The sequence below is a fragment of the Scyliorhinus torazame genome, chromosome 25 (genome assembly GCF_047496885.1).
Source record: "Scyliorhinus torazame isolate Kashiwa2021f chromosome 25, sScyTor2.1, whole genome shotgun sequence".
NCBI lineage: Eukaryota > Metazoa > Chordata > Chondrichthyes > Carcharhiniformes > Scyliorhinidae > Scyliorhinus > Scyliorhinus torazame.
In genome coordinates, this window is record NC_092731.1 from 13,173,757 (window position 1) to 13,200,241 (window position 26,485).

The 26,485-nt window shown below is 52.2% G+C and overlaps 1 protein-coding gene across 1 annotated transcript in view; it reads left to right on the forward strand.

Moving 5' to 3' along the window:
• Positions 1-26,485, forward strand: part of rinl (Ras and Rab interactor-like) — a 60,265-nt gene that overhangs the window by 14,587 nt on the left and 19,193 nt on the right. The window contains exons 3-7 of the mRNA XM_072490039.1: positions 716-824; positions 16,032-16,104; positions 18,197-18,288; positions 20,454-20,843; positions 22,397-23,110. Of these exons, the coding sequence (XP_072346140.1) occupies positions 716-824; positions 16,032-16,104; positions 18,197-18,288; positions 20,454-20,843; positions 22,397-23,110 (1,378 nt within the window). The remainder of the gene's footprint in view (positions 1-715; positions 825-16,031; positions 16,105-18,196; positions 18,289-20,453; positions 20,844-22,396; positions 23,111-26,485) is intronic.

Consider the following 26,485-nt stretch of genomic DNA (forward strand, 5'->3'; position numbering starts at 1 on the left):
CTGTATTCTTAACACAGGATTGAACACATTAATATCACAGAAAATATCGTTTTAGTTAACAGTTAAACAATTCTTAAATTAAAAGGAAACCTTTTTTACAATTAAATTACACCTTCTCTATCTCCAATTAAGCAAATTCCATCACAGGTCAAACGCCACTTATAAATAAAGTGAGCAAACAAAGGCATACTTGTGGTACACTTGTATAGATCTTTCTTGGAAAGACTGCTTGGAAAGAGCGAGAGAGAGAGAGAGGGAATCATAATACAATTTTTTCATGTTAAATAAATGTTAGAACTAATTAGTGGCCCCGTGAATCTGCTCCTCCACATTCTATTAAAGGTTACGGCCAGGGTTCCATTCTGGGATCTTCCCATCAAGTTATAACATCAACTTTGGAAAAGCAAAATCGTGAACCAATCCAATGGAAGTCAGTGGTCACCAACATCCTCTTGGGACCTGGTACCTGGAGGAGAAGGGATAAATGTAATAATACATCCCAGGCTGTTTCATAGGAGCTTTATTGAGCCACATAAGGAAATATTGGGTCAGGTGCACAGGATTTAGTGCGAGTTAAGACACAGACTGCAGCGTTTTGGGTGACCTCAGGTTCACAGAGGGTAGAATGTGGGAGAGCAGATTGGGGTGTAGTGTTTGTGTTGCCGTGTATCATCATGAGAAATAATCCGACTGAACTGCTTTCTCCCTCTTTCAGACATTTTTATTGTGGAGTAATAATTGCGGGGAAAATAAGACCCTGACAGTCCAGCTGGGAAATGGGACGTCGGAATTGGAGGACTTCGTCGTCAAGGAGGACGGTTCAGGTAAACCTCTCTAACTGCTCACCTCAACTTTCCTGCGAATGCACAGGCCATTGAACCATGAAAGGCATCACACCGGCGCACAGATATGCAGTAAGTAGCAGCACGGGCAGCACAAGTGGATAGCACTGTGGCTTCACAGCGCCAGGGTCCCAGGCTCGATTCCCCGCTGGGTCACTGCCTGTGCGGAGTCTGCACGTTCCCCCCGTGTCTGCGTGGGTTTCCTCCGGGTGCTCCGGTTTCCTCCCACAGCCCAAAGGCATGTAGGGTAGGTGGATTGGCCGTGCTAAATTGCCCTCAGTGACCAAAAATGTTTGGAGGGGTTATTGGGTTACAGGGATAGGGTGGAAGTGAGGGCTTAAGTGGGTTGGTGCAGACGCGATGGGCCAAATAGCCTCCTTCTGCACTGTATGTTCTATGTATGTTCTATGTTCTAAGTTGTACACAGTGTGTAGTGAGCCGCATGATTGACAACCCTGCAGCTCCCTTCAACCTGTTTGACAAATCTATCGATGCATGAGAGTGTTGGCAAGCTATTTCACTGTGGGGGGTATCATAGTTTGTTCGATGGCTCCACAAAAGCTCGTTTTGATAGAACGTGAGCTCAGAAACACAAGTCCTGGGCCGTCCCTTCGATCCCCCTCCTGCTTACAGCTCGTCACCATCTCACCTCCCCTCCCTCTCCTCTCCCCTCCTCTAACTGCCTGTCCCCTCCTTCCTTTTCCTCTCCACTGCCTCCAGCTCCCCGTCCTCCATTTCTTCCTCTCCCTCTTTCTCCTCTTCTTCCCCTCCCTTTCACTCAATACTCCCTGTTGTCCCTCCTCACTCCTCTACTTTACTCTTCCCCTCCCTCTCCTACCCCCTCCCTCTCACCCCCAGCCTTCCCTTTGCCATCCCTCTACCCTTCCCCTCCCTCTCCTCCATTCCTTCCCTCCTCCCCTCCGGAGGTGACCTGACTGCCCATTGGCTGTGTCCTATTCTGAGTGTACATCGGTTGCATGTTTGCATATCATTACACCCAGTACTTTATTAAACAATGCCGTTCGCCTGCGAATCCGCACAATAAACTAAAGATTGGGGGGGGAAGGGAAAGTCAGGGAACCAAGAGGTGAAGTAATCAGCGGGGAGCGTAGCTGCTTAGGAATATAAAAAAACACGAACAGACAAAACTCAAGAGTGGTTACGATTGTCGCCATCCCACAAAATATGACACAGTGTATGGAAAGGCTCAGTAAACCAAGGTCCACCACACTAAGAAAACAAAAAGGGACGGTCAATAGAGAATTAAAGGTGCTATATTTAAATGCGCGCAGTGTACGGAACAAGGTAGATGAGATTGTGGCCCAGATTGTGACTGGCAGGTATGATGTGGTAGGCATCACAGAGACGTGGTTGCAGGGGGTTCAGGACTGGCATTTAAACATCCAGGGATTCACAACCTATCGAAAAGACAGAGAGGTGGGCAGAGGGGGCGGGGTTGCCTTGTTAATTAGGAATGAAATTAAATCAATACCACTAAACGACATAGGGTCAGATGATGTGGAGTCTGTGTGGGTAGAGTTGAGGAACCACAAAGGCAAAAAAACCATAATGGGAGTTATGTACAGGCCTCCTAACAGTGGTCAGGACGGGGGGCACAAAATGCACCACGAAATAGAAAGTGCATCGATCCCCAGTGAGTCTCTCCCCCGGTCCTCAGTGGGTCTCTCCCCTGATCCCCAGTGAGTCTCTCCCCTGAACCTCAGTGATTCTCTCCCCGATCCCCAGTGAGTCTCTCCCCCGATCCCTAGTGAGTCTCTCCCCCGATCTTCAGTGGGTCTCTCCCCGATCCCCAGTGAGTCTCTCCCCGATCCCCAGTGAGTCTCTCCCCGATCCCCAGTGAGTCTCTCCCCGATCCCCAGTGAGTCTCTCCCCGATCCCCAGTGAGTCTCCCCCCGATCCCCAGCGAGTCTCTCCCCGATCCCCAGTGAGTCTCTCCCCCGATCCCCAGTCTCTCCCCCGATCCCCAGTGAGTCTCTCCCCTGATCCTCAGTGGGTCTCTCCCCCGATCCCCAGTGAGTCTCTCTCCCCGATCCCCAGTGAGTCTCTCCCCGATCCCCAGTGAGTCTCTCCCCGATCCCCAGTGAGTCTCTCCCCGATCCCCAGTGAGTCTCCCCCCGATCCCCAGTGAGTCTCTTCCCCCCCGATCCCCAGTGAGTCTCTCCCCGATGCCCAGTGAGTCTCTCCCCGATCCCAAGTGAGTCTCGCCCCCGATCCCCAGTGATCTCTCCCCCGATCCCCAGTGAGTCTCTTCCCCCGATCCCCAGTGAGTCTCTCCCCCGATCCTCAGTGGGTCTCTCCCCGATCCCGTTTGAGTCTCTCCCCGATCCCCAGTGAGTCTCTCCCCCGATCCCCAGTGAGTCTCTCCCCTGATCCTCAGTGGGTCTCTCCCCTGATCCCCAGTGAGTCTCTCCCCGATCCCCAGTGAGTCTCTCCCCGATCCCCAGTGAGTCTCTCCCCCGATCCCCAGTGAGTCTCTCCCCCGATCCCCAGTGAGTCTCTCCCCCGATCCCCAGTGAGTCTCTCCCCCGATCCCCAGTGAGTCTCTCCCCCGATCCTCAGTGGGTCTCTCCTCTGATCCCCAGTGAGTCTCTCCCCGATCCCCAGTGAGTCTCTCCCCCGATCCTCTGTGAGTCTCCCCCCCGATCCCCAGTGAGTCTCTCCCCCCGATCCCCAGTGAGTTTCTCCCCCGATCCTCTGTGAGTCTCCCCCCCGATCCCCAGTGAGTCTCTCCCCCGATAAAAAAAAAGAAATAGAAAGTGCATGTCAGAAAGGCAAGGTCACAGTGATCATGGGGGACTTCAATATGCAGGTGGACTGGGTAAATAATGTTGCCAGTGGACCCAAGGAAAGGGAATTCATTGAATGTTTACGGGAGGGCTTTTTGGAACAGCTTGTGATGGAGCCCACGAGGGAACAGGCCATTCTGGACTTAGTGTTATGTAATGAGCCAGACTTGATTAAAGATCTTAAAGTAAGGGAACACTTAGGAGGCAGTGATCATAATATGGTAGAATTCAATCTCCAATTTGAAAGAAAGAAGGTAGAATCAGATGTAAAGGTGTTACAGTTAAATAAAGGTAACTACAGGGGCATGAGGGAGGAACTGACGAAAATCGACTGGGAGCAGAGCCTAGTGGGAAAGACAGTAGAACAGCAATGGCAGGAGTTTCTGGGAGTAATTGAGGACACAGTACAGAGGTTCATCCCAAAGAAAAGAAAGGTTATCAGAGGGGGGATTAGGCAGCCATGGCTGACAAAGGAAGTTAGGGAATGCATCAAAGCAAAAGAGAAAGCCTATAATGTGGCAAAGAGTAGTGGGAAGTCAGAAGATTGGGAAGGCTACAAAAACAAACAGAGGATAACAAAGAGAGAAATAAGGAAAGAGAGGATCAAATATGAAGGTAGGCTAGCCAGTAACATTAGGAATGATAGTAAAAGTTTCTTTAAATACATTAAAAACAAACGGGAGGCAAAAGTTGATATTGGGCCGCTCCAAAATGATGCTGGTAATTTTGTGATGGGAGACAAGGAAATAGCTGAGGAACTGAATAAGTACTTTGCGTCAGTCTTCACAGTAGAAGACATGAGTAATATCCCAACAATTCCGGAGAGTCAGGGGGCAGAGTTGAATATGGTAGCCATCACAAAGGAGAAAGTGCTAGAGAAACTAAGAGGTCTAAAAAGTGATAAATCTCCGGGCCCAGATGGGCTACATCCTAGAGTTCTAAAGGAGATAGCTGAAGAAATAGTGGAGGCGTTAGTTATGATCTTTCAAAAGTCACTGGAGTCAGGGAAAGTCCCAGAGGATTGGAAAATCGCTGTTGTAACCCCCCTGTTCAAGAAGGGAACAAGGAAAAGATGGAAAATTATAGGCCAATTAGCCTAACCTCGGATGTTGGCAAGATTCTAGACTCCATTGTTAAGGATGAGATTTCTAAATTCTTGGAAGTGCAGGGTCGGATTAGGACAAGTCAGCATGGATTTAGTAAGGGGAGGTCGTGCCTGACAAACCTGTTAGAGTTCTTTGAAGAGATAACAAATAGGTTAGACCAAGGAGAGCCAATGGATGTTATTTATCTTGACTTCCAAAAGGCCTTTGATAAGGTGCCTCACGGGAGACTGCTGAGTAAAATAAGGGCCCATGGTATTCGAGGCAAGGTACTAACATGGATTGACGATTGGCTGTCAGGCAGAAGGCAGAGAGTTGGGATAAAAGGTTCTTTTTCGGAATGGCAACCGGTGACGAGTGGTGTCCCGCAGGGTTCAGTGTTGGGGCCACAGCTGTTCTCTTTATATATTAACGATCTAGATGACGGGACTGGGGGCATTCTGGCTAAGTTTGCCGATGATACAAAGATAGGTGGAGGGGCAGGTAGTAGCGAGGAGGTGGGGAGGCTGCTGAAAGATTTAGACAGTTTAGGAGAGTGGTCCAAGAAATGGCTGATGAAATTCAACGTGGGCAAGTGCGAGGTCTTGCACTTTGGAAAAAAGAATAGAGGCATGGACTATTTTCTAAACGGTGACAAAATTCATAATGCTGAAGTGCAAAGGGACTTGGGAGTCCTAGTCCAGGATTCTCTAAAGGTAAACTTGCAGGTTGAGTCCGTAATTAAGAAAGCAAATGCAATGTTGTCATTCATCTCAAGAGGCTTGGAATATAAAAGCAGGGATGTACTTCTGAAGCTTTATAAAGCATTAGTTAGGCCCCATTTAGAATACTGTGAGCAATTTTGGGCCCCACACCTCAGGAAGGACATACTGGCACTGGAGCGGGTCCAGCGGAGATTCACACGGATGATCCCAGGAATGGTAGGCCTAACATACGATGAACGTCTGAGGATCCTGGGATTATATTCATTGGAGTTTAGGAGGTTGAGGGGTGATCTAATAGAAACTTACAAGATAATGAATGGCTTAGATAGGGTGGATGTAGGGAAGTTGTTTCCATTAGCAGGGGAGACTAGGACCCGGGGGCACAGCCTTAGAATAAAAGGGAGTCACTTTAGAACAGAGATGAGGAGAAATTTCTTCAGCCAGAGAGTGGTGGGTCTGTGGAATTCATTGCCACAGAGGGCGGTGGAGGCCGGGACGTTGAGTGTCTTTAAGACAGAAGTTGATAAATTCTTGATTTCCCGAGGAATTAAGGGCTATGGAGAGAGAGCGGGTAAATGGAGTTGAAATCAGCCATGATTGAATGGCGGAGTGGACTCGATGGGCCGAATGGCCTTACTTCCGCTCCTATGTCTTATGGTCTTATATAACTAACATCTCAATACCAGGGAACTTCTAATCTCACTGACTCAATCTCTTCAAAGGGGTTTCTTAGATGCCACCCGCTTGGGCACAGAGCCCTCGCTGGAACTTTAACCATCGCTTAGACTTCGGATTCACGGAGTCTTTCTTTTCCACTTAAACCCGATCGTCAGAAAAATAACAACGGCCGAAAGGCAAATGGAAAAAGCGAACATAACAAAGAGTTAACCGATGACATTATCTCTAGAGGCACGCACTATACTCCACAGAGCGTAGTCTGAACCAACAGACGAAACTCTCCGTGGGTGTAACAGGAGAGAAAAATAGGTTTAGTTGAAAGACTAAAGGGGAAGTTTGTCAGGGCGAGAGCGGAAAAGTAGAGCTCATTCTGACTGCATCGTGTAATCCAAGAAATAACAGGTGTTGAAAACATGTTGTGTCGCCGTGACAGCCGCCGGCGTGAATGACTCTCCTCTCCCAGTCCCCGCACCCGCTAATCTCAGGTTCTTGCCCAATGCCCAAACTCAGCTGGGGACCGGTTGCGGCCACTGGCCGCAGTACCCACCCTGGCCACAGTGGGCAGAGTCAGCCTGGGTTTCTCAAGGAGGGAGGGAGTGAGGCACGATCAATTTAACTGGAGACGAAGTTGAATCCAAACTGAGGCTTTATTAGTATCAGATGTGTGGCCTCCCACAGCAGCTGACGAATTGGCTGCGAGCTGGAGGCCACGCATATTTATAACCCGGCTCCTGGGCGGAGCTAGCATGCAGGGGCCCCAGATGACCCTGTAGTGCAGGTTCTACCGTACAACCTCTAATATCAGAACACAGTGGTTTACCACATTCACCCCCTGTTAGTCCGGCGGGGGTGGTGGATAACTATACAAAATTAGCAATTTTTAATATTTACAGCGCAGTAAAAAAATGTCTCTGGTCATCCGGTGGGCCGGTCAGAGGTTCAGCCGGTCCGGCGCCTTGATTGTCCTTTGAGATCGACGAAGTGGAGCCGGCGATGTTGGTGCTGTCGTGGTCGAAGTTGACCCTGGGAGCGTGCCAAAATCCTCTTCATCAACGGGGGTGGGCAGGGGGAGGACAGACAGTCCTAGGGGGGGTGATGGGCGAGGGTGGCGCCGGGGTCGACGGGAGTGGTGCGGGGGTGGAACCTGCTGGTGCCAGGTCCCTGAGGGAGACGGTATCCTGGCGGCCGTCGGGGAATGCCACGTAGGCGTACTGTGGGTTTGCGTGGAGCAGGTGCACCCTTTCCACCAACGGATCCGCCTTGTGGAGCCGCACATGTTTACGGAGAAGCACGGTTCCCGGAGCTGTGAGCCAAGTTGGGAGCGATACCCCGGATGTGGACTTCCTGGGGAAGGCAAAAAGACGTTCATGCGGTGTACTGTTAGTAGCAGTGTAAAGTAACGAGTGAATGGAATGTAGTGCATCAGGGAGGACCTCTTGCCAGCGGGAGGCCGGGAGATTTCTGGACCGTAGGACCAGCTGGACAGCCCTCCATACCGTCCCATTCTCCCTTTCTACCTGTCCGTTTCCCCGAGGGTTGTAGCTTGTCATTCTGCTGGGGGCGATACCCCTGCTGAGCAGGAACTGGCGTAGCTCATCACTCATGACTGAGGATCCCCTGTCACTGTGGATGTAGGCGGGGAAGCCGAACAGAGTGAAGATAGAATTAAGGGCTTTAATGAAGGTGGCAGACGTCATGTCGGGGCATGGGATGGCGAAGGAAAACCGGGAGTATTCATCGATCACACTGAGGAAATACGTGTGTCGATCGGAGGAGGGGAGGGGGCCTTTGAAATCCACACTGAGGCGTTCAAAGGGGCGGGAGGCCTTCACCAGGTGCGCGCGGTCTGGCCGGTAGAAGTGCGGCTTGCACTCCGCACAGACCTGGCAGTCCTTGGTGATCTAGCAGGCCACTACTAATACCACCGCAAGATTTTATCATTTATGATCTTGCCCCGCTGTGTGTTGTTGAACATGAAGGCGACCCACAGTTGGTCAGTGAGGAGAGTGAATCTCCTGCCGGGCAGGTAATGCCTCCAATGTCGCACAGCCTCAACGATAGCCTGGGCCTCCTTTTCAACGGATGAGTGACGAATTTCGGAGGCGTGGAGGGTGCGGGAAAAGAATGCCACGGGCCTGCTTGCCTGGTTGAGGGTGGCGGCAAGGGTGACGTCCGATGCGTCACTTTCTACTTGGAAAGGAAGTGTTTCGTCTACAGCGTGCATTCCAGCTTTGGCAATATCAGCTCTGATCCGGGCGAAAGCCTGTTGGGCCTCGGCCGTCAGGGGGAAATGAGTGGACTGTATGAGTGGGCGGGCCTTGTCCACATAGTTTGGGACCCACTGTGCGTAATATGAGAAGAACCCCAGGCAACGTTTGAGGGCCTTGGGGCAGTGGGGGAGGGGGAGCTCCATGAGGGGGCGCATGCGGTCGGAATCGGGCCCCAGAACTCTGTTCCGGACCACATAGCCGAGGATTGCTAAGCGGTTTGTGCGGAACACACACTTCTCCCTGTTATACGTGAGGTTGAGGAGAGTGGCGGTGCGGAGAAATTTAGCGAGGTTGGCGTCGTGGTCCTGCTGATCATCGCAGATGGTCACATTGTCCCGATACGGAAACGTGGCCCGCAAGCCATACCGGTCGACCATTCGGTCCATCTCCCTTTGGAAAACCGAAACCCCATTGGTGACGCCGAAGGGGACCCTAAGGAAGTGATATAGCCGGCCGTCTGCCTCGGAGGCGGTGCATGGCCGGTCCGATTTACGGATGGGGAGCTGGTGGTAAGCGGATTTCAGGTCCACCGTTGAGAAGACCCGGTACTGTGCAATCTGGTTAACCATGTCAGATATGCGTGGGAGGGGGTACGCGTTGAGCTGCGTGTACCTGTTGATGGTCTGGCTGTAGTCCACGACCATTCGATTTTTCTCCCCAGACTTAACCACTTGTGCTCTCCAGAGGCTGTTGCTGGCCTCGATGACTCCCTCCCGAAGCAACCGCTGGACCTCGGACCTGATGAAGGCCTTGGCCTGGGTGCTGTACCGTCTGCTCCTGGTGGCGACGGGTTTGCAATCTGGAGTTAGATTGGCAAAGAGGGAAGGAGGATTGACCTTCGAATTTAAGGGTCAGGCTCTGGAGGTTGCACTGGAAGTCCAGGCCGAGGATAAGTGCAGCGCAGAGGTTAGGGAGGATGTAAGGGCGAAAGCCGTGGAACTCTACGCCTTGGGCTGTGAGCGTGACCGTGCAGTACCCCCGGATCGCTACGCAATGGGATCCGGAGGCCAGGGAGATACTTTGATTGGTAGGGTGTACCTTAAGGGGGCAGTGCCTTACCGTATTCGGATGTACAAAGCTCTCGGTGCTCCTCCGGAGTCCAGTAGGCAGGAGGTCACATGGCCGTTGACTTTCATGCTGGTGGATGCGTTGGTCAGAGTGTGTGGTCGGGACTGGTCGATTGCCATGGAGGCGAGCTGTGGTTGATCGTCGGGTAGTGAGGCGGCCGTTGAGTTGGGGTCCTGAAACGCCGTTGGTATCCATGAGCTGCGGGGTGGACAAGATGGCGGCGACCGGAGGTCCTGGGGATTACAAAATGGCGGCGCTCATGGAACGCATATTGCATGGGTGGAGCAAGATGGCGGCGCCCATTGGTCACACATGGCCTAGGGAGGAGAGGAGGATGGCGGCGCTCATTGTCCGTGACCGGGGGGGGGGGGGGCGGGAGTGACTGGGGGGGTGGGGGCGACCGCGACCGCTGAGCAGGCCTGGCACACCGCTGCAAAGTGGTCCTTCTTCCCGCAGGCCTTACAAAGGGCAGCGCGGGCCAGGCAGCGTTGGCGGGGGTGTTTTTGCTGGCTGCAAAAATAACATCGGGGCTCCCCGGAGATCACTGGCTGGCGCGTAGCGCAGGCGTATTGGGTGGGTAGCGCCCCCGCTGGGGCGGCTGCCTGTGGGGCCCAGAAGCGTAGGAGGAGTGGGCCGCGCGGTTGGGGGCGTAGGACTGTACATTGCGCATGGAACGCGCTAGTGTTTTAGTCTCTGCGAGGTCGCGCGTGGCCCCTTCTAGGAGCCGCTGCCTGATAACATTCGACCCAATCCCAGTTACAAAAGCGTCCCGCATAAGGAGATCTGAGTGCTCCTTAGCTGTAACGTCCTGGCAGTCACAGTCCCGAACTCGTGGGATCAGGGCCCTCCAGAAGTCCTCGATTGACTCACCAGGGAGTTGAGTAAGCGTTGTGAGCGCGTGTCTGGCGAAGAGCGTGTTCTGTCTTCTGCTCATAATTTTCTTGGAGTCGAGTCATGGCATCAGCGTAATTGGGCGCATCCTGGATCAGCGGGAAGACTTTGGAGCTGAGTCTGGAATACAAGATTTGAATCTTCTGAGCCTCTGGAACAGGGGTCGGCGCCGCGTTGATATACGCTTCAAAACAAGCTAGCCAGTGCTGGAAGTCCTTTCTGGCGTCGCTTGCGTGAGGATCCAGCTGCAGGCGATCTGGTTTAATCCGGAGATCCATCTTCTGAATCAGATACTAATAAATTGAGGCACGATCAATTTGGCTGGAGACGAAGTTGAATCCAAACTGAGGCTTTATTAGTATCAGATGTGTGGCCTCCCACAGCAGCTGGCGAAATGGCTGCGAGCTGGAGGCCACGCATATTTATAACCCGGCTCCTGGGCGGAGCTAGCATGCAGGGGCCCCAGGTGACCCTGTAGTGCAGGTTCTACCGTACAACCTCTAATATCAGAACACAGTGGTTTACCACAGGGAGCGCTGTCGAGCCTTTGGCAAGGCCACAGTTTGCCGTTTTTGCCCATCGCCTTCTCACCGGGACAGGTTTAAAAAAACAACATTCCGACCTTTCCATGGCAGTAGACGAGATTGAAGGGAGACCTGATGGAGGTAATAATAATAATAATCGCTTACTGTCACAAGTAGGCTTCAATTAAGTTACTGTGAAAAGCCCCTAGCCGCCACATTCCGGCGCCTGTTCGGGGAGGCCGGTACGGGAATTGAACCCGCCCTGCTGGCCTGGTTCTGCATTACAAGCCAGCTGTTTAGCCCACTGTGCTAAACCAGCCCCAGTTTGCAAAATCGGGAGAGCTTTTGTGTAGTTGAAGAGTGAAGGGGTCGTTTCAAACAGTTGGCGCATAGATAACGAAGGAAAGTGGAGTGGACTCGATGGGCCGAATGGCCTTACTTCCACTCCTATGTCTTATGGAACAGGCCGAAGGTTAAAAGAGGGTAAAATGTTTAAATGGGCAGCGGAAATAAGACAAATGTGCATTTAGATCAAATCTTTTACAACCTCAGGATAGACCAAAGCACTTTCCAGCCAACCTTTCGATATGTTCGCTGTTGTAATAATGGAGGAAACATGGTGGCCATTTTGTGCACAGCTAGATCTGTGACAATGGCGTGTTTTTGTGATGCTGACTAATGTTGTCCCAGGATACCAGGACAAAATCCACTGTTCTTTTTCCGAAGCAGAGTCTTGGGAAGGCAGAGGGTGCCTCGTTTCTCACCCGCGAAACCCGCAGCTGGAATAGAATAGAATCACTTCAGTGCAGCAGGAGGCCATTCGGCCCATCGAGTCTGCACTGACGCTCTGAAACCCGACCTAGGCCCAATCCCCCACCCTGTCCCCGTAGCCCCATCTAGGGGCAATTTAGCATGGCCAATCCGCCTAACATCCATCCTCCGGCAATGCAGCTCCCCCTCGACTGTCAACCTTGATTTATTTGTGCTCCAGTACCTGGGGTGGGACTCAAACCCACAACCTTCTGACTGCCAGACACAAGGGATACCAAACTGAGCCACGGCTGTGAGAGAGAGAGAGAGAGAGGGTGGGTGGGTGGTTGGGGAGGGGGGGGGGGGTATTGAGGGGAGAGGGAGCACGAGCGAGAGAGAGAGAGAGAGAGAGAGGGGTGTGGGAGGGAGAGAGAAAGAAAGAGTGAGAGAACGAGAGAGAGAAAGAGAGAGCAAGGCAGAGAGAGAGCGAGAGAGCAAGGCAGAGAGAGAGAGCAAAGCAGAGAGATAGAGAGCAAGGCAGAGAGATAGAGAGCAAGGCAGAGAGAGAGAGAGCAAGGCAGAGAGAGAGAGAGCAAGGCAGAGAGAGAGAGCAAGGCAGAGAGAGAGAGAGCAAGGCAGAGAGATAGAGAGCAAGGCAGAGAGAGAGAGAGCAAGGCAGAGAGATAGAGAGCAAGGCAGAGAGAGAGAGGGCAAGGCAGAGAGAGAGAGAGAGCAAGGCAGAGAGATAGAGAGCAAGGCAGAGAGAGAGAGAGCAAGGCAGAGAGAGAGAGAGCAAGGCAGAGAGGGAGAGAGCAAGGCAGAGAGAGAGAGAGCAAGGCAGAGAGAGAGGGCAAGGCAGAGAGAGAGAGAGAGCAAGGCAGAGAGATAGAGAGCAAGGCAGAGAGAGAGAGAGCAAGGCAGAGAGATAGAGAGCAAGGCAGAGAGAGAGGGCAAGGCAGAGAGAGAGAGAGAGCAAGGCAGAGAGATAGAGAGCAAGGCAGAGAGATAGAGAGCAAGGCAGAGAGAGAGAGAGCAAGGCAGAGAGAGAGAGAGCAAGGCAGAGAGATAGAGAGCAAGGCAGAGAGAGAGCAAGGCAGAGAGATAGAGAGCAAGGCAGAGAGATAGAGAGCAAGGCAGAGAGAGAGAGAGCAAGGCAGAGAGAGAGAGAGCAAGGCAGAGAGATAGAGAGCAAGGCAGAGAGAGAGAGAGCAAGGCAGAGAGATAGAGAGCAAGGCAGAGAGAGAGAGGGCAAGGCAGAGAGAGAGAGAGAGCAAGGCAGAGAGAGAGAGAGCAAGGCAGAGAGAGAGGGCAAGGCAGAGAGAGCGAGAGAGCAAGGCAGAGAGAGAGAGAGCAAGGCAGAGAGAGAGAGCAAGGCAGAGAGAGAGAGAGCAAGGCAGAGAGATAGAGAGCAAGGCAGAGAGAGAGAGGGCAAGGCAGAGAGAGAGAGAGAGAGCAAGGCAGAGAGATAGAGAGCAAGGCAGAGAGAGAGAGAGCAAGGCAGAGAGAGAGAGAGCAAGGCAGAGAGAGAGGGCAAGGCAGAGAGAGAGAGAGAGCAAGGCAGAGAGAGAGAGAGCAAGGCAGAGAGAGAGAGAGAGCAAGGCAGAGAGAGAGAGAGCAAGGCAGAGAGAGAGAGAGCAAGGCAGAGAGATAGAGAGCAAGGCAGAGAGGGAGAGAGCAAGGCAGAGAGAGAGAGAGCAAGGCAGAGAGAGAGGGCAAGGCAGAGAGAGAGAGAGCAAGGCAGAGAGAGAGAGAGCAAGGCAGAGAGAGAGAGAGCAAGGCAGAGAGAGAGAGAGAGCAAGGCAGAGAGAGAGAGAGCAAGGCAGAGAGAGAGAGAGCAAGGCAGAGAGAGAGAGAAGATATGTAGCAGAGTCCACCATTTTCTTCAAAATTGGCTACTGGGAAAATGGGATGGGGAGAGGGCCGAGAAATGGCCTCAGAGTGGATTACTCCAGTCGGGGAGCTAGCACTGAGCAGGAGCGGCCGAACAGCATCCTTCTGTGCTGCCATTTTGATGAGATTATGCAACAACTGAACTTTGATATTTTTATTGTTTTCAGTAATGGTCATGGAAACTACCTGACTGAATATGATCCCTTGGTGAGACAGGAAAGATTTTGTCATGAACTACATAACAATCTGGCTGAAACTCGAGAAAATCTCTCCACAGTTTCCGTTAGTCAGTCGCCTTGTGGATGAAGGGAGGGTTGGGGCCTAAGCTCTAAGTACCCAGATCTATGTTGATTCCAGCCCGACGCTGTTTTCTGTACGCCATTGCTGGCCTGTCTTTTCCATTCAGCCGTCACGAGTTTTCTCAACATTACATCAGTTTTTAATCTAGAATTTTACTGACAAAAGGGAAAAAGTGGCAATTGACTCACATCTGGGGCTTGTCTTAAGCTCAAATCCTGGCTTCCTAGGTGTGGTGGTATGTATTAGGGGTAATACGGTACACCATGAATGCCGAGGAGCTATTGGAGGACAGATGCTGGGTCCCGATTGGATCTGCCGCTGACTGGGCTCCACCCAGATAGGCGGGGTATAAGAACCTGGGTTAATCCCCGCAGCTGCATTCTGTGACTGAGCTGCTGGGGAACGAGTCTGAACAAGTCTGCTCGCATCAGAGACTTTGAGCACTGGCTGACATTGGTGAGGGCGTGCGCCACTGCCTGAGGTGCTGTCATCTGAGATGTCAAAACCGAGGGCCTCCTGCCCTTCCAGGATGTATATAAAAGGTCCCATGGCCAATATTTGACAGACAACCAGGCTGGAGTTCTTCTCATTCTCCTGAGGTTAATATTTATCCCTCACCAAAATACTTTGGGACCTCCACACACACACACGCACACACACAGATGCGCACATAGATGCACACATACACACGCACACACACACACATGCACACACAGACACACGCTTACCCACATGCACACACACAAGCATGCATACACACATATGCACACACATACACACACACGCACACACACAAATGCGCACACAGACGCACGCACGTGCACAGACACACGCACAGATGCACGCATACGCACACACATGCACACACAGACACACACTTACCCACATACACACACACACACACACACACACAAAGCATGCATACACACATATGCGCACACATACACAGATGCACGCATACACACACACATGCACACACAGATGCAAGAACACATGCATGCATACACACAGGTGCATGCATACGCACACATATGCACACGCATACATGTGCACACACACACATATGCACACAGATGCACACACATGTGCGTGCGCGCACATGCACAGGCGCACACACATGTGCACACACAAACACTCACCCACATACATGCACACGGACACACACTCCCACACAGACACACACAAACAAACAGTTGGCTACCGAAAAGTGATAATTATTTGCTCTCTGCATTATGATGCACAGCTCCTGTGCAGCTCACAATGCAGAGAGTGTGCGAGGCGAAGGGGGAACAAATTCACTTCCCTCTGACGAATCTGGTTAGACACAAACTGCAGCAGTTCCAATGTGCCAAGAATGAGGAACTTCAGTTTGGTGGGCAGATTGGAGAAGTTGGGCCTGTTTTCCCAGAGGTGAGAAGGTTGGAGAGGGGGTTTCACAGCAGTGTTCCAAATCATGAGGGCGCCCGGACCGAGTCGAGAGGGGAGAATCCATTCCCATTGGGCGGGAAGATCAAGAACGAGAGAGACCCACACTTCAGGGAATCGGTAGAAGAAGTAATGGAGGCAGGAGGAGAAACGTGTTTACATAGGGCAGCACGGTAGCACAAGTGGATAGCACTGCGGCTTCACAGCGCCAGGGTCCCAGGTTCGATTCCCCGCTGGGTCACTGTCTGTGCGGAGTCTGCACATCCTCCCCGTGTCTGCGTGGGTTTCCTCCGGGTGCTCCGGTTTCCTCCCACAGTCCAAAGACGTGCAGGCTAGGTGGATTGGCCGTGTTAAATTGCCCTGAGTGTCCAAAAAGTTATTGGGTTACGGGGATAGGGTGGAAGTGAGGGCTTAAGTGGGTCGGTGCAGACTTGATGGGCCGAATGGTCTCCTTCTGCACTGTATGTTCTATGTTCTGTAGCGGGTGGTTAGGGCCGGGAATGCGTTGCCGGAGTGTGTGGCGGAGGCAGATTCAGTCGAGGCCTTGAAAAAGGGGTTGCATTGTTATCTGAGGTGGTAAAATGTGGAGAGGAGGCGCGGAGAATGGCACTGAATGAATTGCTGCTTTGGAGAACTAGTACGGTCACGGTGGCCTGAACGGCCTCATCCTGGGCCATAATGGCTCTGCAAAACACTATCCAATGATGGGGAGGTTTTTAGTTTAACAGCAAGATGCTCAGGTTTGATAACTGACTCCAGTTTCACTTCATATTTCACAGTTTGTTATCTGGAACATTCCTGTGTGGGATTCAGCAGCTTATTCCAACTGATTGGCTATTACTGCGTGAGCAGGTAAGAGAGTGTTACCCACATTCCCACACTTGCATTAATCAACCGATATATTCTCCTTGAAGCAAACAAGATCGAGGGGAGATATGGTCGAGGGATACAAGATTTTGATAAGATAGACAAAACAAAGTTGCTCCCATTAGCCGAATGGTGCAAGGATTAAGGGATCGCGGGTTTAAGATTTCGGGGAAGGGATACTGGGGTTAATGCGAGGGAGAACTATCTTTGCACAGCGAGGGGTAATCGCCTGGAACACGCTGCCCAGGAAGATGGTCGAAGCCAGGATGATCAATGATTTCAAACGGAAATCGGACGGGCAACTTGGGGGAAATCAATTTGCAGAGGCACAGGGACTAGAACGGCGGTGAGGATTCGGGCAGATTGGCTTGCTCCACAGAGAGCCAGCACGCATTTGATGGGCTGAATGGCCTCTTTCTGTGCCTTAAATGACTCCATGATTGGACCTTCCTCGGAGGATTGCCAACAGAGGGGGAAGGAGGGGTGATTGGCATGTTGGTCGGCCAATGGCAAGAGAGTGGGGGTGGGGCAGTCGGGCGGGGGGGGGGGGGGGGGGAATGGGCGGGAGATGATGTGCTGAAGCCTCCAGGACTGTACCCGGCTAGAGTTGGGAACCCGACCCACTCGGTCTCAGTGTCCAGAGTGGTCTAACCTCTCCCCTACATTTCATTCTTGAGCCTTTAACGGGCCCGGATCCGAGATTGGAGCTTTGTACCTCGGGCACTGCTCACCCTCTTGCCCAAGTGGGGGCCCCTTCATTTAAGAGTTGGGGGCAGGTCAAGTTGGCAAGCCAGTTGACCCTGGGGGGCATCGCACTTGAGTCTGACCCCGCCTTCACCTGATTGGGCAACAGGGAGAAATCTGAGGGCCTTAAAATCAGAGTCAGGTAGTTCAGTGGCGATGTTGGGAAGAACGTCTTCACTCAGGTTAATGCAAATCTGAAATTCCTTCTTCCCCCCAAAAGATCCTGAGGTTATTTGAAAGGATAACTGATAGAACATGAGGAATAGGAGCAGGAGTAGGCCATTCGGCCCTTTGAGTCTGCTCCACTATTGCCATTGACTCATGTTTGACATCAATGCCACTTGTCCGCCCTAAGCCATTCCCTTAAGATTCCAAACGCTATCCACCTCGGTCCTCAATATACTCAACGTTTGAGGATGCACAGCTCTCGGGAGTAGCCTACATGTGACCCCAAAGTCTAGCCTTCACATTCATCTGGAAAGCCATTAGATTGATCCAACCACTGCAGAAGAAAACCTTTAAGAGGATAAGAGCTAGGAGAAGGAGGCCATTCGGCCCATCGGGCCTGCTCCGCCATTCAATACGACCATGGCTGATCCCGACGACTGTGGCCTTAACTCCACTTTCCCGCCTGCCCCACCATAACCCTCAGCTCCCTCGTCGATCAATAATCTGTCTAACAAGAGCCTTGAATATATTAGGTGCCCCCCCCCCCCCCCCCCCACTGCTCTCTGGGGGAAGATTAACGACCCTCTTAGAGTACACCCTCTCCTCACCTGTGACCCCCTAGTTCTAGATGACCTCTTAAAGCACAGAAAGAGGCCACTCAGGGAGGCCATTCATCCCATCGCGCCCGTGCTAGCTCTGTACAGGAGCTATCCAATTAGCCCCCCCTCCCCCCCACGGCGCTGGAAATGATTCCTTTTCGAGGATATTCCTCATTCCGTTGTGCAGCCCCTGCCCTTTTCAGGCGACGTCTTCCAGGCCACACCGCCGTTCAAAAGAAATCCTTTCCGTCCACCTCCTCTGTTCCTCGCATGTTCTCGCTTGAGCTCGTCACCCAGTTTTCAGGAAGTGACTGCGGCGGATGTTTGAAATGTGGATTTCTTCCCCTCTCTCTCTCTCTCTCGTCCAAAACGAGTCTTGTAAAAACATTTGGCAATCTCAAAGCGTGGGGAGCCAGAGCCACTTTGACCACGAACGCGAAAGATACTTCAGCAAAATAAAAACCAGGGCCCTGAACTTTGCACATTTGTAACTGTAAAAACAGGAAGACTTAGCAGTAAAATCAGGAACTGTGTTAATTTTCACTGCATTTTTTCCAACTCCGCAGAGATGTCTTACCATTCCGTCTCCTGTTGCCACCGGCCATTTTACACGTCGGCAGCAAAGAGGAGCTCCAGAAGATCTCAGCGTTGGGCATGAGTGAGTTTGTCTAATCGTTCCACTTCATTTTCGTATTCAGTTTGATTTCCTTTTCTTCGAGGCTGTTTCCTGCTCTGTTTCCTCCCCGTTATTCTCGCCCCCGCAGTGCCATTATTGGAAAGAGTTTGGTCTCTTCTCTCCTCCACTCTCCTCTCTCTCCCTCATCTTACTTTCCCTTCTTTCTCCTCCTCTCTCACTCATAGATTAACATAGAATTTACAGTGCAGATGGAGGCCATTCGGCCCATCAAGTCTGCACCAGCTCTTGGAAAGAGCACCCTACCCAAGGTCAACACCGCCACCCTATCGCCATAACCCAGTATCCCCACCCAACACTAAGGGCAATTTTGGAGACTAAGGGCAATTTACCATGGCCAGTCCACCTAAGCTGCACATCTTTGGACTGTGGGAGGAAACCGGAGCACCCGGAGGAAACCCACGCAGTCACGGGGAGGACGTGCAGACTCCGCACAGACAGTGACCCAAGCCGGAATCGAACCTGGGACCCTGGAGCTGTGAAGCAATTGTGCTATCCACAATGCTACCGTGCTGCCCTTAAACCCCTTCCAGTCCCTTCCCTTTATGTCTTCCCCCCTCCCTTCTTCTCTCCCCTCTTTCTCTCACCTTCCTTCACTTCCCTCATCTTTCTCTCCCTCCCTCCTTCCTTCTCGAACTCTCTCCCCCTCCTACCCTCACTTTAGCTCCCCACCCTTCCTTTCCCTCTCCCTCACTTTCTCTCCTTTCTTCCCCTGTCTTCTTTTGCCATTTTCCCTTCATTTCTTTCTCCTCTTCCCTCCCTCACCTTCCTTCCCTACCTTGGTCTCTCTCTCTCACCCGTTCCCTTTCCTTTATGCCTTTCCGCCCCTCTCGCCCTCCTTCACTTCTATCTTTCTCTCACCTTCTATCTCTTCCAATTCCCTCACCTTTCTCTCCCTCCTTCCTTTCCCGGTCTCTCTCGCTCCTCCCCTCTCCCCCCACTTTTCTCACCGTCTCTCTCCGCCACCTTCTCTTTCTCTCCCCCCATCTTTTCCCTGTCTATGTGTCCCTCCTCCCCTCTCTCCATTCCTTCCTTCACCGCTTTCCTCTCACCTCCTCTCTTCCCCTCCCCTCCACTTTTCTGTCTCCTTCACTTCCCTCGTCTCTGTCTCCCTCTTCCCCTCTCTCTCTCCCCCTTCTTCCCTCCCCTCTCTCCCTCCTTCCCTCATGGCTTCCCTCCCCTCTCACCTCCCTCTCCCCCCTTCCATCCACTTTTCTCTCTCCCCTTCACTTCCCTCTTCCTCGAATCACCCTCACCTCCTTCCTCTTGTCCACGCCAAAGGCAATGACATCTGGTTGGACCTGGATTGCACAGTCTGCGTTTTATCCCTGTGTGTGGGCCTGACCAGAGTGCAATGGTTCACTTCTCCTTATAATATCTCTTTGGACGGGCAGCACGGTTTCACAGTGGGTTAGCACTGCTGCCTCACGGCGCCGAGGTCCCAGGTTCGAATCCCGCCTCTGGGTCACTGTCCGTGTGGAGTTTGCACATTCTCCCCGTGTTTGCATGGGTTTCGCCCCCACAATCCAAAAGATGTGCAGGGTAGGTGGATTGGCCACGCTAAATTGCCCCTTAATGGGAAAAAATTAATTGGACGCTCTAAATTTATATATTTTTTAAAAAATGTCTTTGGAATATATTCAATAAATTTAAAAAAAGGCCGGTGCATTCACGGGCAATAATGTAAACTCCGTGTTTTGTTTGTGAAGGTCTGTGAGCAACATAGTCCCTTAACATTCAAGGATTTTGCTTCCTAACCCGCTCGTAGCCAGTGTCGCTGTGAGAATGTTGTAGATGGCATTAACCTGAGGTTCCCGCTGCCTCTCGGGGTGGGGGGGGAGGGGGGTAAACGTTCCCAGGGGAGGTTATCCCGCCACCAACATAATGGAAAACAGGATTTGCCATGAGTTGCTGATAGTGGGAGCTTACTGTGTGTAATTTGCTGCTTTGTTTCCCACAACACAAGCAATGGCCGCCATGCGGGCGGTGGGATCTTCTGGTTTCCCATTGAATGGGCCCCTTTCCGCTGGTGAACCGGCGGCGTGGGTTCGCGGTTGATGAGAGCAAGGTGCTCCCGAAATTTGAATCATTCTTTTGACTGTTGGTTTCCCGTCCTTGTTTCTGTCCAGTGTTCTGGGACTCGCCCTTCAAACAAAGCCAAGACGCTTTCTACCAGGACGCCACGGGCAAGGCCCTGGGCTCCAGCCCCACCCCAAGCTTGGAGATCCTGAAGCGGCAGCAGCTCCCCATGTGTTCCATCCAAGTGACGGCCGAGAATGGGGCGCTCTTCTTCATCAACCCCCTTTTCCTGAGGGAGCATGGGGACGGCTGGCTCACCCAGGCGCCCCTGCGGGCACATGCCTTCGGGCACTCGAGGTTGGCGACGAGATGCAGAAAACCATCGGTCAACTGCGAAGCAAGACCCACGCCTCGGCAAAAGCGGCAAGGTGCGGTGGCGCACGATGACACGGAAGACTCAACATCTGGAAAAAGCTTGGAGAAGGAGGAGATAGTTAAAGGTAACCCAGCCTTCTGCGCCTCAGGGAGGGTGCGCCCCATTGGACAGTCAGTTGGCACACTGCCCTTTCACTTGTACAACCAAACCGCACAAAATTGGGGATGAAAGTACCTTTTGTCCGTCCACAGCTGTAGTCCCATGTAAAATCAGTCTGAGATCTTGGCCGGAATTTTCCGCCCGTTGGGATTTTCTGTTCCTCCCCCGGCAGTGCGCCCCCCGCCCGTGGGTTTCCCGGCGGCGTGGGGGTGGCTTCAACGGGAAATCCCATTGACAAGCGGCGGGAGTCGGGAATTCTGCCGACAGCGAACGGCGCTCCATCGAGAAACGCGTGGCCTGGGGTGGCGGAGAATTCAGCCCCATAACTTAATTCCCACTGGGAATTCTAACCCAATTCCTCGTCCACACTTCAACCCCAATCATCCCAACCCGCAGGCAGCGGAATGCGGCTCCTAATTGATGTCTCAAACCAATTGCTTCTCGATAACATAAAATAATCGAAAAGGCTAATGGAATGCTGGCCTCTTGATCTCGAGGACTAGAATACCAGGAGGGTAGTGGGTGGTGAAGATCAAGGAGCAATGGGAAGGGGAAATGGGAGGGGAGATCAATTGGGGCGTATGGAGTGAGGCTTTGCGTAGGGTAAACAGGACCTCCTCTGGTGCAAGGATGAGCCTGATACAGTTTAAGGTGGTGCACAGGGTGCATATGACTCGGGCAAGAATGAGTGGGTTCTTTCAGGGGGTAGCAGATGAGTGTGAGAGGTGTGGGCAGGGGCCAGCGAATCACGCGCACATGTTTTTTAGTTGCGAAAAATTGGGAAGATTCTGGGCGGGGAATGTTCGCGATCTTAGCCGTGTCACCTGGGTACACTGGACACTTTGGCCGGTGGGTAAAGAAGGTTCTGCTGAATCCCCCTATTGTGTCTATTTGTGACTGTGGCTCCCTTTGTTTCGGTCTCCCATTCAAGTCTTCTTTTTATCTAGCCTGTCGAAACCTTTCAGAATTTTTAATTACGGGCGGCACGGGACGCACAGTGGTTAGCACTGTTGCTTCACAGCTCCAGGGACCCGGATTCGATTCCCGGCTTGGGTCACTGTCTGTGCGGAGTCTGCACGTTCTCCCCGTGTCTGCGTGGGTTTCCTCCAGGCGCTCCGGTTTCCTCCCACATGTCCTGAAAGACGTGTTTGTTGGGTGAATTGGACATTCTGAATTCTCCCTCAGTGTACCCGAACAGGTGCCGGAATGTGGCGACTAGGGGCTTTTCACAGTAACTTCATTGCAGTGTTAATGTAAGCCTACTGGTGACAATGCTAAATTGGCCATGCTAAATTGCCCTTAGTGTCCAAATTTGCTCTTAGTGTTGGGTGGGGTTACTGGGTTATGGGGATAGGGTGGAGGTGTGGACTTGGGTAGGGTGCTCTTTCCAAGAGCCGGTGCAGACTCGATGGGCCGAATGGCCTCTTTCTGCACTGTAAATTCTATGATAAATAATAAAGATTATTATTATATTATTATAAGAGCTTTAACAGTGCTGACTCATGCCTTGCTTTGAAGGTCCCGTCCCCAGCGTGGAGAAGATCACATCCCCTCAGAGCACCGAGACAGCTCTGAGGAGGAAGAATTTCACACGGCGGGCTGCCTGGAGTTGGGGAGACGACGCGGAGCCCGATCTCCCGAAGGACGCGGAGCAGGAGCGGACGAGGCCGCGGAGCACCGGCTCGGAAATGGGAGCCAGGGACAGCCGCACGCTACCGACGCCCTACCGCGCCTCCTGGCTGGAAGGGGGTGATCAGGGGACGCCGTCGTGCCTCACGAAATCCCGCTCGGAGACCTCCCTCTTCTCCTGCGACAGCCCGTCACTCCCGCCCATTTCGGAGCTGGACTCGCTCTCGGTCAGCAGCGTGGAGGAGGACAGCGAACCCGGGAACGCCCTCCAGAAGCAGCAACACAAGCGGCACTCGGCCGGCTTGTCGGAAAAGGTCAGATTCCGCCTGTCGGCAGTCGGTCACGCCTTCACCGGCCTCATGTCCACGGACCGGAAAATCAGGAACAAGATCGTGGAGCTGGCGCAGGACAGGGGGTCTTATTTTGGAAGCCTGGTGCAAGGGTTCATCTCCTACACCACGGAGAACAAGGACAAATACGCCAGCAGCACTGAGATGTTGCAGGGAGTTTACCACATGATTACCAGCCTCCGGAACTACCTGTCCCAAAGCTCGGAACTCACTCACATCCGGGACCAGTCGGACCACGAGGAGTGCGATATAGGTAATCACAGCTTTCCATCGAATGTAAACCCGAGAAACGGGCCGTTCAGCCCAGCTCACCCATCCCAGGCGCACTCAAGTCATCCTTCCTCATTAGAACGTCCAAACTAGGAGCAGGAGGGAGTCATTCGGCCCCTCGAGCCTCCGCTGCCATTCAATAAGCTCATGTTTGATCTGATTGAGGCTTCACAATCGCTCCTCCCCCGATAACCTTTGACTCCTTTGTTAGTCAAGGAGCTCAGCCTTAAAAGTATTCAGTGTTAAATTCTACCAGCTGCCCCTTGTCAAGATTCGAACCCATGTCCGCAGCCTCTGAGCCTGTTGATCGCTAATCCAGACATTTCCCCGTCGCCACCGGCTACCATTAAATTTTAGGTTCCCCAGCTAGTGGGATTTGAACCCGTGCCCAAACCTCTGATTCGCTCAACCCGTGATATCACCAATCTGCCAGTGACTACCTTAATCTCATCCAATGATGGGGAGCAACCGCAATTCCTCGCTCCACTTAGCTCTCCGTTAAATGCACCAATGCTGATCCCCTCACTCATTTCCCCCAGGCTGATGGAGACATGGCCGCCAATGATGGAATGATTGAAATCAGGGATGGGTGAGAGGCCAGAATTGGAGGAGCATGGATATCGATCTCAGAGGGTTGTGGAGCAGGACAGGGACCGAATCTCAGAAATGTGTTGGCCAGAATTCTCCAGCCGTTGGGATTAACTTTTCCCGACAGCAGCGCACCCCCCTGCGGGTTTCCCGGTGACGTGGGGCGGCTTCAATGGGAAATTCCATTGACAATCGGGAGGAGGATAGAATCCTGTCGTCAGCGATGGACACGTAGCCAAGAAACACACGGCGGGAAAATTCGTCCTCAACAGTCAGTCAGAATCATTGGTCCTTAAATGATTCCAGGCCTATTTTCCCCAGCACTCTACCCAGTATCTCATTCCCGATGTGTCCAAAATCACTCAGGCAAGGCCGGGAGCTTTAGAAGCAAACTAGAGATATTCCCCCTCTCAATGTTCAACATAATTGCTTTCAGTGCAAGGTGCTGTGGGCCGGAGCATTGCGGCTCAAGACGGCGGATAGAGTGTGTCCTGGGGCAGGCAATAAACGTTGCCGCCTGTGCCACCCTTACCTTCCTCAGCCTACAGGCTCTGATCCTTCGCCACGTCTCCTCGGCTGCGGACAAAAGGTCTCGTGGAGAGATTCTGATACTTAAGAAAAAAGAAAGGGTGAGTTGGTCACGATCCCGTGACCTGCTTGTGGGATCCTGCTGTGCGCTAATTGCCCGCTGCCCTTCCTACTTTGTAATAGCGGCCACCGCGGCCGGAGTTCAATTGGATGCAAAGGTGCTTTGGGTTGTGAAGTGCATGGCTTCATGGAAGGTTTTCTTTCCGGTCCTGCTTCCATAGAACCATAGAAATGTTACAGTGCAGAAGGGGGCCATCTTGTCCATGTCAGCCCTAGGACACCCAAGTGACCTTTCAAACCCCACCTTCTGCACCCCGCCCACAGCCCTGTATCTTACAGCACTTAAGGTGCAGATCCAGGTAATTTAAAGAGTTTAGTGTCTCTGCCTCCACCACCAACTCGGGCAGCGAATCCCACACTCCCACTGCCCTCTGTGTAAAAGAAATCTTCCTCATGTCCCCTCTACACCTTCTGCCTCTTATCTTGAATCTATGTCCCCGGGTTCTAGAATTCTCCACCAAGGGAAACAATTTTATCCTGTCCACAATTTTATCCTCTCCCCCTCATAATTTTGTCCGCCTCAATTAAGCCACCCCTCGGCACCACGGCGGCGCAGTGGGTTAGCACTGCTGCCTCACGGCACCGAGGTCCCAGGTTCGATCGCGGCCCCGGGTCACTGTCCGTGTGGAGTTTGCACATTCTCCCCGTGTTTGCGAGGGTTTCGCCCCCACACCCCAAAGATGTGCAGGGTAGGTGGATTGGCCACACTAAATTGCCCCTTAACAGAAAAAAAAAAATGCATTGGGTACACTAAATTTATAATAAAAAAGATTAAGCCACGCCTCAGCCTACTTTGTTCCCAGGAAAATAACGCCAACCTATCCAATCTCGCAGCGGAATTATTTATTTTCACATGTCAGAGCGGCAAACGAATCCCTCGATTTCTGTTTTACTCAGATATTTTTGACTGGCGTTTATGGGAAATCACGTGACAAATGAGGTAGCCTTTCCGCACGGTCTATATTTATTTGAGCCCGTGTAGCAGCACCTGTTAAGTCTGATATAGCGGCACAGCCCAGCTACAGAGGCGCCAGAGTTTGTGGTTCTTTGCTTGAGGTGACATCAGCGAACAGAATTGCCTCGTTCATTCATTCGCTTCCTGCTGACAAACGTTGTCGGAACATTTGGCAACGGGCCTTGAACTCTGAATGAATGTTCAAGCGAAGGTGTGGGGGAATTGTCAAAACTCAGGGATTGCCTTGGAGTCCCCGGTGATTCATCCCCGTACCAGCCTCCCCGAACAGGCGCCGGAATGTGGCGACTAGGGGCTTTTCACAGTAACTTCATTGAAGCCTACTCGTGACAATAAGCGATTTTCATTTCATTTCATTTTCATTTCATCCCCTGGATTCTCCTGCGTGCAAGAAACCCTGGGATAGAAATCACAGAGGGGTGGGAAAGTAACTTGCCGATCTCATTTAAAAAAAAAAAAATTTTTGTGTACCCAATTCAGTTTTTCCAATAAAGGGGCAATTTAGAACATAGAACATACAGTGCAGAAGGAGGCCATTCGGCCCATCGAGTCTGCACCCACCCACTTAAGCCCTCACTTCCACCCTATCCCCATAACCCAATAACCCCTCCTAACCTTTTTGGTCACTAAGGGCAATTTATCATGGCCAATCCACCTAACCTGCACGTCTTTGGACTGTGGGGGCGAAACCCACGCAGACACGGGGGGAGAATGTGCAAACTCCACACGGACAGTGACCCAGAGCCGGGATCGAACCTGGGACCTCGGCGCCGTGAGGCAGCAGTGCTAACCACTGCACCACCTTCCCGCCACTTTCCGATCTCTTAAAACACTACCACTTATAGGGTATAAATGTCTTGGGGGGAGGGGGGGGATGCGAGAGGAATGGTCTGTGTGGCCACACAGGAGGTCAGGTGACACCATCTCCAGGAATAAGTCCACCTAGTGTTGGCAACCTGAATTTAACCCCCCCACTATCCCGGCTGTGCTAAGAGATTGGCCCTGTCCTCTGCCGCGGCCACATTCACAGCTGGGTGTCTCTGAAGAGTGAGCATGCGCTGTCCAGTGGCACCCCCCTCAAGACCACCGCAGGGTCTGGAGTGCTTCATTGACCCATTAATCACATTTTGGGTTGATGTCTTATGTTTA